Source organism: Pantherophis guttatus, chromosome 17 (genome assembly GCF_059756535.1).
Source record: "Pantherophis guttatus breed Tessera chromosome 17, ASM5975653v1, whole genome shotgun sequence".
Lineage (NCBI taxonomy): Eukaryota > Metazoa > Chordata > Lepidosauria > Squamata > Colubridae > Pantherophis > Pantherophis guttatus.
The window spans coordinates 4,564,339-4,576,983 of NC_142079.1; the positions used below are offsets into that span (position 1 = coordinate 4,564,339).

Here is a 12,645-nt window from a genome sequence, read left to right on the forward strand (position 1 = left end):
ACTCTGCCGACTGTCAGGAGTTCGATCCTCACCGGCTCAAGGTTGACTCAGCCTTCCATCCTTCCAAGGTGGGTAAACTGAGGACCCAGATTGTTGGGGGGCAAGAGGCTGACTCTGTAAACCGCTTAGAGAGAGCTATAAAGCACTAAAAAGCGGTATATAAGTGCTATTGCTATTCTCTCCCTTCCCCTCCATAGAACATAAAATAGTAGGGTTGGAAGGGACGTCAGAGGTCAGCTAGTCCAACCTTCTATGCCATTCAGGACAAATGGTTGTCCAGTCCCTTTTTAGAAACTTCTAGTGACGGGAGGACCCACAACCTCTGAACGCAGACCCTTCCACTGTTTTCAATGTCAGGGAATTTCTCCTGGGTTCTAGGTTGCACCTCTCTTTTAATGATCTTCCACCTGTTACTTCTTGTCCTGTAAATCTTCTACTTGGGTCGGTGGGGTTGCCCGTGATATTTCTGAAGGCATCTGATGGGCTTCGAAGTCTTCATGTCAGGGTTTTCCCCCCCACCCAAGTCAACTTTTTCACCTTTCTGTTTGTTGAGCAGATGGGTTGAACAAGACGTTTCGAATAATATCAGAATGAAATAGGAAGCTTACCTGAGAGTAAGCCAACACTTGTTTTTGACAGCACAGTAGGTGTAAGACTTGCTAATGATTGTTTCTCTGTTAATAGTCTCTCACTTCTCTGTTAATAGTCTCTCACAGTTATGCAAACGCTTTTTGTATTCCTGGATTGGGCAGGAAGGCGTCTGGATTTTGTATTCATCTTCACAGATTATAAAACAGGTTTGCTAGAAGTCTACGGAGATTCTCAGTCATCCAGGTCATGGTTGTCCCAAAGGTGCTTTTTTCAAGAGGCAACTGGACTTTCTGATTTTTCTCTGAAGACGCTTCGCTTCTCACCCAAGGAAGCTTCTTCGGCTCTGCCTGGATGGTGGGGCATGGAAGGATTTATATTCTTTTGGTATATGCAGTACAATGCAGTGAGCAATACAATACAATACGTGCAGATCTGTCCCTTGGGGAAACAAAACAACCACTTCATAAACGCATGGCGCAACCTAGGAGAACAAACCCATCAGGACAAGATTCAGCAGTCCATCTGCACTTAACAGACAAAGACCGCTCTTTTGAAGACAGCAAAGTCCATATTTTGGATAGAGAGGACCGCTGGTTTGTGTTGTGTTCGGCCGAAGAGGTTGTAAAAAAAATGCTTTTAAAAGCCTCTGACGATCCCAGCTGAGTTGCCTGATCGTCAGAGGCTTTTTTTTTTAACCTTTAAAAGCATTTTTTCGGGCGAAGAGGTTGTAGAAAAAATGCTTTTAAAAATAAATAAAAAAGCCTCTGATGATTGCACGACTCAGCTGGGCAATTGGGTGGGGGGGGCAGGGATTTTTGCTACCGGTTCTCCTAACCACCCGCCTCCATCAATATCGGGCGATCCATTCCGAACTGGGAGCATTTCACCCCTGCTTCAGTCTCCACCTTGCGAAAACCTGCATGAACCTCCTTGATTCCCAGGGGAAAGAATTTTATTTAGGCTGCAACACCCCTTCGCTCTAGGCTGTGTCAGCCCCGAAGCTCTGAGAAGAGAAACTTCCCTAGAGAAAAGGGACCGAAATGAAAATGGCCACAGTTTGGCCAAATTCAGGGTTGACAATAGGTCTGTGCCGTGCTTCAGCCTGTCTTAAAAACTCCCTGCCGATGAGTAAGATTGAAGAACATTAAGTCTGACTCATGCGTTTGGATAGATGTCCACCCCCAGCAAATCTGAAGTGGGGGGGGGAAACTGGAGAAAAGGAAAGTGACGTGGTGGGCGCATCATGGCTTGCATAGCTTCCGCTGCCGAGCCCAACGGTGTGGGCAGCCCCTCTCTCTGCCTTCATCCTTAGTCATACCGTCGGATGCTTTGCAAACGGCCCTCTGGCTACAGACTCTTTCTAGAATCACACTTTGGGAAAAAAGAGAAAAAGCATGAAGATTTCAAAAGAAAATCGCAGTCGACGGGATCCAAGACAAGACAAGAAGCAACGGGTGGAAACTAATCAAGGAGAGAAGCTACCTAGAACTAAGGAGAAATTTCCTGACAGTTAGAACAATTCATCAGTGGAACGACTTGCCTCCAAAAGTTGTGAATGCTCCAACACTGGAAGTTTTTAAGAAGATGTTGGATAACCATTTGTCTGAAGTGGTGGAGGGTTTCCTGCCTAAGCAGGGGGTTGGACTAGAAGACCTCCAAGGTCCCTACCAACTCTAAATCAATTTGATTTCAGGAGGAATTAAAGCCCCATCAAAGTTTCCCAGCACATTGGCTGCTATCTTATCATCCAACTCAGATTTCCCAATGATAGAACTGTCCCCAAGAGAATGTATTTTAGTTGGCGATGCAGGAAGTAACAAGGATTTTGTCCAACGGCATGGGATCTACTGCTGGAGATCAAAAAGAGAAGCTACCATAGATCATGCAAATCCCAAATGATGAATCACGCCGGATTCACGGTGGAGGGTTTCCTGCCTGGGCAGGGGGTTGGACTAGAAGATCTCCAAGGGACCTTCCAACTCTGTTATTCTATTCTTCCAAGCCTCAGGATAAAAAGATACGGCAACGAATGGAAACGAACCAAGGAGAGAAGCAACCTAGAACTAAGAAGAAGTTTTTCAGAGGAGACTGGACAACCATTTGTCTGAAGTGGTATAGGGCTGGGATGGCGAACCTACGGCACGCGTGCCAGAAGCGGCACACAGAGCCATCTCTCGGGGCACGAGAGCATTGCCCTAGCTCAGCTCCAGCAGGCATGTGCATGCCGGCCAGCTGAGTTTTGGGCCTTTCGGGTCCTCCAGAGGCCGTTTCCAGCCTCTGGAGAGCCTCCGAGTGGGTGGGTGGGTGGGAAGCCGTTTTTGCCCTCCCCAGGCTCCAAGAAAGATCCTGGGGAGGGCGAAAAACGGGCCTATTGGGCCCACCGGTAACCTTTTTGCCGTCATGTGCCAAAAGCGGGGATCGCGTGTGCATACGGGTGTGTGTGTGTGTGTCTTCGGAGCTCTTCTGTGCATGCGCGCACATTTGCCGCATGCGTGCGAGAGTACTTGCGTCCAGCCTGCACATGCGCAGATGACGTTTGTGCATGTGCATTGCGCATGTGAAAACCACATGCATGTGCGATTGTGCATGCAGCACACAGGGAGGTGCCGCGTGTTAGCGCGGATGACAGATGCACGCACAAAGCGCGTACCTGTTCGGCACTCGTTGAGTAAAAGGTTTGGCACCACTGGTATCGGGTCACCTGCTTGAGCAAGAGGTTGGACTAGAAGACCTCCGAGGTCCCTTCCAACTCTGTTATCCTCCTTTGTTCTCTGCTCGTAGGTGTCTCCTTGGGTGAAGGAAGGGATATCTTTTGAAAAGCAAAGAGGAAAAAAAACCAAGAGGTGGTGAAATGGCAGTTCCCATAAATTGTTCAAAAAGTTGCCCATGATCTAAAAAACATTGTACTGTGTATTGCTTATTTTAATTCTGGCTTTAATTTCTCCCTTCTCTTGCAGGTCAGAAAATCAGCGTACCGAGAACCAACAGAAACTCCGGAAGAAAAATCCTGACGTTTGGCCGAAATGCGTTTAAGCCGTAGACTATGGTTAATGCCATAATTGTCCAGGTAGGTGAAGAATTTGAGCGTAGGTCTTGTTTAGAATAGAATAGAGTAGAATAGAATAGAATAGAATAGAATAGAATAGAATAGAATAGAATAGAATAGAATAGAATAGAATAGAATAGAATAGAATAGAAATTGTTGAATTGAATTGAATTGAATTGAATTCTTTACTGGCCAAGTGTGATTGGACATTCAAGGAATTTGTCTTTGGTGCATAGGCTCTCAGTGTACACAAAAGATACATTCGTCAAGAATCATAAGGTGTAACACTTAATGATAGTCATAGGGTCCAAATAAGCAATCAAATCATATTAGGAAACAGTCAATATATATCTTAAGGATACCAGCAACAAGGTTACAGTCATAAGTGGGAGGAGATGGGTGATAGGAACGATGAGAAGATTAATAGTAATGCAGACTTAGTAAAAAGTTTGACAGTGTTGAGGAAATTACTTGTTTAGCAGAATGATGGCATTCTTTACTCTACTCTACACTCTACTCTGTACTCTGCTCTACTCTACACTCTACTCTACTCTCCCCTCCCCTCCCCTCTATTCTACTCTACTCTTTATTCTACTCTACCCTCTACCCTACCCTACCTTCTACTCTATTCTACTCTTCTCTACTCTACCCTACCTTACCCTACCCTATCCTCTACTCTACTCTACTCTGCACTCTACTCTACACCCTACCCTACCCTACCCTCTACTCTACTCTCTACTCTACTCTACCCTACCCTCTACTCTACTCTACTCTACTCTATTCTATTCTGCAACGGTTGTAAGCATGAAACATTTTTTCAGTTCCGCTGTAACTTCGAACAGTTGTTAAGTCAACCATACCTAAAGAAGTCCTAATTGTACGGTTCTTCTCAGGATATTTTTTTTTCCCCTTCCTGGAAACATGAGAAACCAGACAGTTTGCAAACCCCTCCAGGGGGAGAATGAGATCATTAAAAACCAGATGAACTCATGACTGATAAAATGCCTATTCTGTATACTGTGTGAGGACATCTCCAAAATTCTGTTCTCTCTTTTTTTTTAAAAAAATGAAATGAAAAAAAAATGCAAATATATACCGTGTTTCCCCAAATATAAGACCCTGTCTTATATTTTTTTGAACCCCGAAATAAGCGCTTGGCCTTATTTTCGGGAGGTCTTATTATTTTGGGGCGCATGGAGCAAGAGGGAGCTCCTCTTGCCGTCTTACCCGATTTCCAGTTCTGTGTTTAAATATTTTCGGGGAGGGCTTATTTTCGGGGGGAGGCTTATCTTAGTGCATGCACTCAAAAGCCCGTTTGAGCTTATTATCAGGGGATGTCTTATTTTCGGGGGAACGGGGTATATCTCCTTCCATGTGATGAAATGTGCATCTGGAGAAGTGGGAGATATTTGAGGGGGAGCACAACACAAGCTTTCCTAGAGAGGGGCTCAGATTAAGACCCTATGCAGCCTTAAATTGGGTGGAGAGAAGGGGAAGAGGTTAGGGTACCCAGACCCCTAGAATCTCTCAGGAAAATGGACACTAGTGAAAACTACAAATTTGACTCATCCCACAAATTGTCAGTCTTAGCAGCCATCTTCTCCTTTTGCCTGGAAGCATTCCGCAGCCTTTTCCTCCGTCGTGTTTTCCAAAATATCCTAATTTTCTTTTTCCCCTCAGATTTCTCCCATTCAAATGCATATCATCTGTCGGAATGAGTCACTCCCGTTGGGATGGGTGATGTCATTTCATTTTTATATTTGGGACTTCAGAATCCCGGCATCTTGTAGTTTGCGTCCCTAGGCGAAGCCCAGCTGTGTGTAGGTCATTTGAGGATTTTTTTTTTCCCTTAAAAATATAATTTTGCTGAGGTAATGTTTAACGAGATAAAAACAATACAGGGACTTAATAACAGTTCGCTGACTGACCACTGAAAACAAAGTGACGTAGGACTGTTTTTCCACACTTAACGACCGTTGCAACATCCCCACAGTCACGTGATCAAAATGGGGATGTTTGGCCACTGACTCGTATTTATGACAGTTGCTGTGTCTCGGCGTTGTGTGATCCCTTTTTGCGACCTTCTGTTCCAACCTAGGCTTCCCAAGAGCATGAAGCAGACTCCGTGTCCCGACAAAAACCGCTTTTGATTAAGTTACTGTGAATTCCTCTCGGTCACATCCAGCAAAGTCTTTCAAGGGAGAATTGACAGTCACGGACCTTATCTGGCTTGGAGAGCTGCCAGGCCGATATCTTCAAAACTTGGCAAGGAGTCTCGGAGAGTCACGAACCAAGTAAGCGAACTAATTGTCTCCTGCAAACTCCACTCCCCTTTCACTCCTCTTTTATTCCCTCTGGGAGAGGCCATTCATTGTCCACCTGTGGCCTTACTCCCAAGTCGACCCTTGTTCTTTAGCTGTTCCCTTCATCTGGCAACTCTGCGCATACGCATACTGGGAACAGGCTCCAGCTGTTCTTCTCCCTCACTGATGTCTGACTCCGAAGGCAGCTGATAACTGTCAGACGGTCCTGGCTCCCTCTCTGCCTCGGACGCAGAGCCCTCATCAGAGCCTTCCCCAGACTCCAGGACTGGCCCATGTTCCTCCCCAACCTCCTCACTGTCCGACTCTGCTGCCAACTCCTTTGGCCGCTGGTGGGCCACAACACCTTCTGACAAGCAAAATCAACGGGGAAGCCGGATTCACTTAACAACCGTGTGACTAACTTAACAACTGCAAAGGTCGTAAAATGGGGCAAAACTTACTTAACTGTCTCGCTTAGCCCCACGGAAATTTGGGGCTCAGTTGTGGTCGTACGTCGAGGACTACCTGACAAATATTTGAAAGGAGACCCCCAAAAAATGTCATGTTAAAAAATGGGTCTTTTTTAAGGGGTTTGGAGGAGAGTGAGGAATGAACTTATTACATTTAATTGGGAAGCGATCCCATCCGATAACCTTTGATCGTAAAAGAAAAGGAAAGGAATACAAAGTTAGCTTACTTGATTAAGGTTAAAATATAGATGTAATTGCTGGTAACTCTCCATGGACTTTTGTCGATTATGACCGAATAACTAGGCTTTAAAATTGTATTGATAAGAGAAGAGTTGAGATATTCTACCCTTTCTAATCCTTAAACCCAAAACTTACAAGTTCATCTCTCCCTCTCTCTCTCTCTCTCTCCCTCTCCCTCTCCCTCTCTCTCTTTTAGCAAAAGAAGTTTCCATGCCCTGATAAATGGAAGTTGTTGATCTTTCTCTAATCAAGTTAATTTTTGTCATCCCTGCCAGTTTTGACATCTTCAGCAACCATCTTCCATTGTGAGTATTTCAGAGTCTTTTGCATTTTGGGACATATAAAGATTCTCGGAACCGTAATCCTAGATAAAAACAATCTTCCGTGGCTTTTTTTCTAATTGGCCATCCATTTAATGTTTGAATGATAACTTTAATTATTTTTTACTTCTTTGATAAGCCACCCAGAGTTACCTTGTAGGGGAGATAGCGACATAAAAACATTTATAAGCCCAACATTTATGTTGCTAAGGGAGTTCAGCCCCCTTCTACAACTTTTCTGGCCATGGTTGTTAAGTGAATCACTGCAGTTGTTAAGTCAGTCACACGGTTGTTAAGTGAACCTGGCTTCCCCCTTGACTTTGCTTTGTCAGAAGGTCATAAAAGGGAAGCACGTGACCCCGAGGACGCTTCAACCGTCATAAATAGGAGTCAGTTTGCCAAGTTTGCCAATTTTTATCCCGTGACGGGGATGCTGCAACGGTCATAAACGTGAAAAACGGTCATAAGTCCCTTTTTCCCCCCAGTGCTGTTGTAACTTCGCCCGGTCACTATCGTCATCTTTGAATGAGCCCATAGTCCCTTGCGGGGTGGAACCTGGGCAACTGAATGGAGCTGAGTGTTTACTGGCCGGATGCCCTTCCCTGTCGCCAGTACGGAGTTATATTCAGCAGATATAATCTCAATGTGCCGAGAGAGAGAAAACTTGGGTTAATCACTTTGGGGTTTGTTTGTTTTTCCCCCACCCTGGAAGGCTCTGAAACCCTTGAAAATCGCACCGTCAATGAAGGAAGAAACCGCCTTGGATTTTGAAGTGTGGGCGAGGTCCTGATTCTGTCCCAACATGCGTAAAGGGGCGCCCAAGGATCCGGATATCGCCGAGCTCTTCTACAAAGATGATCCTCAGGAGCTGTTTGTGGGTTTACATGAAATCGGGCATGGAAGTTTTGGAGCGGTTTATTTTGTAAGTAGCTTGTGCTTTCCGTTCTCCCTCTCTCTCTCTCCCTTCCTCTCCCCCCATCCCTCCCCCTTTCTCCCTTTCTCTCCCTCTCCCTCTCTCTCCCCATCTCCCTCTCTCCCTTCCTCTCCCTCCCCCTCTTTCCCTGCCTCCACTGCTCCCTCACTCCCTTTCTCTCTCTTCCTCCCTCTCCCTTTCTCTCTCCCTTTCTTCTTTCCTCTTGCTCCCTCCCCCTCTCCCTCCTCATTTCCCCTCTCCCTCCCTTCCTCCCTCTCTCCTTCACTCCTTCTCTTCCTCTCCATCTCTCCTTCCTTTCCCCCTCTGTCTCTTCCCTTCTCCCTCCCCTCTCCCTCTCTTCCTCCCTCCCTCTCCTTCACCCCCTCTTTTCCTCTCTTCCTCTCCATCTCTCCTTCCTTTCCCCCTCTGTCTTTTTCTCTCTTCCTCTCCCCACTCTCTCTCCTCCTCTCCCTCCTCTCTCCCTCTCCATCTCTTCCACTCTCTGTTTCTCTCTCCTCCTGTACCTCCCTCCCTCCCTCCCTCTCTCCTTCACTCCCTCTTTTCCTCTCTTCCTCTCCATCTCTCCTTCCTTTCCCCCTCTGTCTCTTCCCTTCTCCCTCCCCTCTCCTTCTCTTCCTCCTCCTCTCTAATTCCTTCTCTCTCCCTCTCCATGTCTTCCTTTCTGTCTCTGTCTCTTTCTGTCTCTCCCCCCCCTCTCTCCTCCTATCCCTCTCCCCCTCACCTCTCAAGCATTTATTTGTGGCCCATATCTCTGCTCTCCAAACCCAATTCAGCAATATTGGTATAGGACAGTGTTTCTCAACCTTGGCAGCATGAAGCAGTGTGGGCTTCAGCATTTTGGGAATTGAAGTCCACCTCTCTTCAGGTTGCCAGGGTTGAGAAAAACACCGGTCTGTTATCTCCTCCTCCAACCGGAATGGCTTCTAGATCTGTGAACTTCGAGAATCCTCCTCCAAAGAGTATACTGTTTAAGGAAGATTCTTCCTAAGACGATAAATAGCAGCGATAGTTGATTTAAAGGCAAAATTTCATTCATGCATCGACAAATAATAATAATAATAATAATAATAATAATCCTGGAATTTTTCATCCCTTGAGAGAATTAATTTTGAGCACCTGGCACCTAGAAATGGGAAGACTAAGCAGGCCAATTTCTTGATCAAGATCATTGTAGTTCTTGAAGACTTCCAACCAATATTCCTTCAGAACTGAATGAATGAATGAATTCTTAATTCAAGTTGTCTGCTGATTCCTTCAGGGTGGAATCAAATCTTGATCAAAGGTTGACCCTGGATGACTGAGAATCTCTATAAACTTTTAGCTATCCAGTTTGGGATGAATCCCCTTCAAATGGTGTGGGACAGTGGTGGGTTTCAAATTTTTTTACTACCAGTTCTGTGGGCGTGGCTTGATGGGCGTGGCTTGGTGGGCGTGGCAGGGGAAGGATACTGCAAAATCCCCATTTCCTCCCCACTCCAGGGGAAGGATACTGCAAAATCCCCATTTCCTCCTGATCAACTGGGACCCAGGAGGCGGAGAATAGATGGGGGGTGGGGCCAGTCAGAATTTTTACTACCGGTTCTCTGAACTACTCAAAATTTCCCGGTACCGGTTCTCCAGAACTGGTCAGATCCTGCTGAAACCCACCTCTGGCATAGGAGTATGAACAGATTTCCAGAAAGAAAAAAATGGCAGACCACTGGAATCATTTGCACCACTCAGGTGACCCTGAGGACATAGATAAACCTCTCCAAATGGCCTCAACAACTCTCTAAAAGGATGCAAATGACCAGCTGTCTGCAAGGAGTATCAATCCTTCCCTTCCCCACCATCTGGTCAGAGCTGAAGAAGCTTCTTGGATGAGAAGCGAAACGTCTTCGAGGAAAAAACCCCAAGAAAGTCCAGTTGCCTCCTGGAAAAAAAAAAAAAGCACCTTTGGAAGAAACGAGAGCCTTTATTAAATTTAATTTCTCTCCCCCTCCCTTCTTCTTCCATTTCCAGGCCACCAATGCCCGCACCAACGAAGTGGTGGCGATCAAGAAAATGTCTTACAGCGGAAAACAAACTAACGAGGTAAGAAGAACATATTTGACGTCTCGACCAATGCCCTAAAGATGCATATTATTATTTGCTGCCACTATCGAAAAAGGAAGTCATTAAAATATATATCTATAGATATAAAAGCGAAATACCACTCACGCATCGTCATGAAATCTCCCGAACCGAAAAGCCTATAAACTTGAAATTTGGCACGTATGTTCCTCTTGGCTTCTAGGTGCTCGTTAAGAAATGGTTTTTTTGAAATGACCATCAGATCATTCGTATTTCATACATTATTATTAACACGCGCTGATGCTAAAGGAGTTAGACATTCTACCCCCATCCCCACCTGAAAAGAACTCTGTTCCAACTGCCACTTGAAAGCCCCGGAAACCCAAAGATCAGCTGGCCAGCACATGCATACCTGTTTTTTGGCTGTTGGGGGCCATTTTTCAGGCCGTTTTCAAGATGTTTTTTAGGGGAAAAAAATGGCCTGAAAACAGCCTGGTTTTGGGGCGTTTTTCTGGCTGTTTTCAGGCCGTTTTCCCGGCTGTTTTCCGGCCGTTTTCCGGCGCTCCAGTGCCTGCGAAAACCAGCTGGCTGGCGCACCACCTCTGGCACCCGTGCCATAGGTTCGCCATCACGGAACTATAGCCTCAATTGCGGTCCTAACTTGAGGAGTAACTGTACTCTTAAGGCAGTGTGTGTGTTTATTTTATTTCATTCATTTATCGATTTTGTGTGTTACCCTTCTCACCGAGAGGTGACTTCCGTTTTATTTTCTCTTTTCCTCCCAGCTGTAAAGCATTGCACAATTTATTCTGAGCTCCCTGGGCAAACTCTTAGCCTTGAATAAGTGCCCTTCGGTCTTTTATTATCTTAAAGAGATAAGGAATAATTAACATTCCCTCCTAATCTTTCGTAACCTGAAAGATGTCACTTCCAAGTCATTCCTTGTCATATCATCGTGAACAAAAATATAGAAAGCCAAGCTCTTTGACCTCTGCCCTTTCCCAGTTGGTTCATCTTTGGAATTTTCCCGATCGAGCGAATCTTGATGTTAAACTTCCTTTCCTTTTTCTTTTTTTCCCCTTCTTCTCCCCTCCCCTCCCTTGAAATGAACAGAAATGGCAGGATATCATCAAAGAGGTCCGATTTCTCCAACAGCTAAAGCACCCCAACACCATCGAGTACAAAGGCTGCTATTTGAAAGAACATACCGCCTGGGTGAGTTGCGTTCTCCGCCAGAGGTTTTTTGAGATGTTTTGAGCAAGGATGTTTTCTTAGAAGGGACCGAAGCATGAGGCTAGATCAGGAGCTCTGGAGCCGCATGTGGCTCTTTCACCCCTCTGCTGCGGCTCCTTGCCGCTCAAAATATGCATCACAAGTCGCCAGTGTGCGACACCTGCCGGCACGTGATTTATTGAATTTATTTATTCATTTCATTTTCATTTTCATTTTATTAAATTTGTATACCGCCCTACTCCCGAAGGACTCAGGGCGGTGAACAGGCACAAAATAAAACACATAAATACAAAAGTTAAAAAAACATAATTAAAACCAAATTAAATAATTTTGCCCGAGACAATTAAAATTCCCAATAATTTAAAACAAATTAAAATTTCAATTTAAAAATTTAAAAGAAGGGGAGAAAATTAGGCCAGGCCGGCCTGCTGGAATAGTAGTGTCTTCAAAGCACCGCGGAAGGTGCGCAGATCCGGGATCCTCCGTATCTCCGGGGGGAGCTCGTTCCAGATAGTAGGTGCCCCCACAGAGAAGGCCCTCCCCCTGGGGACCGCCAGTCGACATTGTTTGGCTGACGGCACCTGGAGGAGCCCCTCTCTATGGGAGCGTACCGGCTGGTGGGAGGCTGTTTGTGGTAGTAGACGGTCCCGTAAGTTTATTATTTGATTGATTGATTGATTGATTGATTGATTTAACCCCGGTAGGCCAACCATGGATAAATCCAAGAAAAGAAAAGTTTCGGAAGAAAACAGAACGTTTAATTCGACTACATAGTTTTGTGGCCGGTCAAGAAATAGTCAGGCGCAAGAAGGGTTTTTGTGGCTCCCGATTTTTTCTTTTCTGTGGGAAACGGGTCCAAATGGCTCTTTGAGTGTTTAAGGTTGCAGACCTCTGGGCTAGATCTTTCGTTCTTTGGAGAAGAAAAAAAAAACCAACCTTACCAAAACGGAAACACGATTCCTGTTTTGACGTTATTGTTTTAAGCTGCAGTCCTAATGATATACCCAGATCAGGAGTCTCCAACCTTAAACACTCAAAAGAGCCATTTGGACCCGTTTCCCACAGAAAAGAAAACACCGGGAGCCACAAAACCCTTCCCGGGCCTGACTATTTCTTGAGCGGCCACAAAACTAGCATCTGTAGTTGAATTAAACGTCCTGTTTTCTTCTGAAACTTTTCTTTTCTTGGATTTATCCATGGTTGGCCTACCGGGGGTTGAAAAGCTCAATAAATCACATGCCGGTGGGTGTTGCACATTGGCGGTTATGACACATATTTTGAGTGACAGAGCCGCAGCAGAGGGGTGAAAGAGCCACATGCGGCTCCAGAGCCGCAGGTTGCTGACCCCCTGACCCAGATGATATATTAAGGGCTGTGCCTTCACATCGCATCGCATCGCCCCGCCCCGCAGAATAGAATAGAATAATAACAAGAGTTGGAAGGGCACCTGGAGGTC

At 45.6% G+C, this 12,645-nt stretch overlaps 1 protein-coding gene across 27 annotated transcripts in view; it reads left to right on the plus strand.

Annotated features, from left to right (window-relative positions):
- TAOK3 (TAO kinase 3) overlaps window positions 1–12,645 on the plus strand; it is a 101,330-nt gene that overhangs the window by 27,017 nt on the left and 61,668 nt on the right. For 13 of the 27 annotated variants that reach the window (XM_087880512.1, XM_087880518.1, XM_087880524.1 and 10 more), the window contains exons 2-7: window positions 3,549–3,658; window positions 5,736–5,931; window positions 6,847–6,955; window positions 7,683–7,892; window positions 9,906–9,977; window positions 11,070–11,171. In XM_087880512.1, the coding sequence (XP_087736638.1) occupies window positions 7,773–7,892; window positions 9,906–9,977; window positions 11,070–11,171 (294 nt within the window). In that variant the 5' untranslated portion in view covers window positions 3,549–3,658; window positions 5,736–5,931; window positions 6,847–6,955; window positions 7,683–7,772. Of the gene's footprint in view, window positions 1–3,548; window positions 3,659–5,735; window positions 5,932–6,846; window positions 6,956–7,682; window positions 7,893–9,905; window positions 9,978–11,069; window positions 11,172–12,645 lie in introns of those variants that run through there. The other 14 variants (XM_087880515.1, XM_087880522.1, XM_087880525.1 and 11 more) reach the window with 3 other exon arrangements.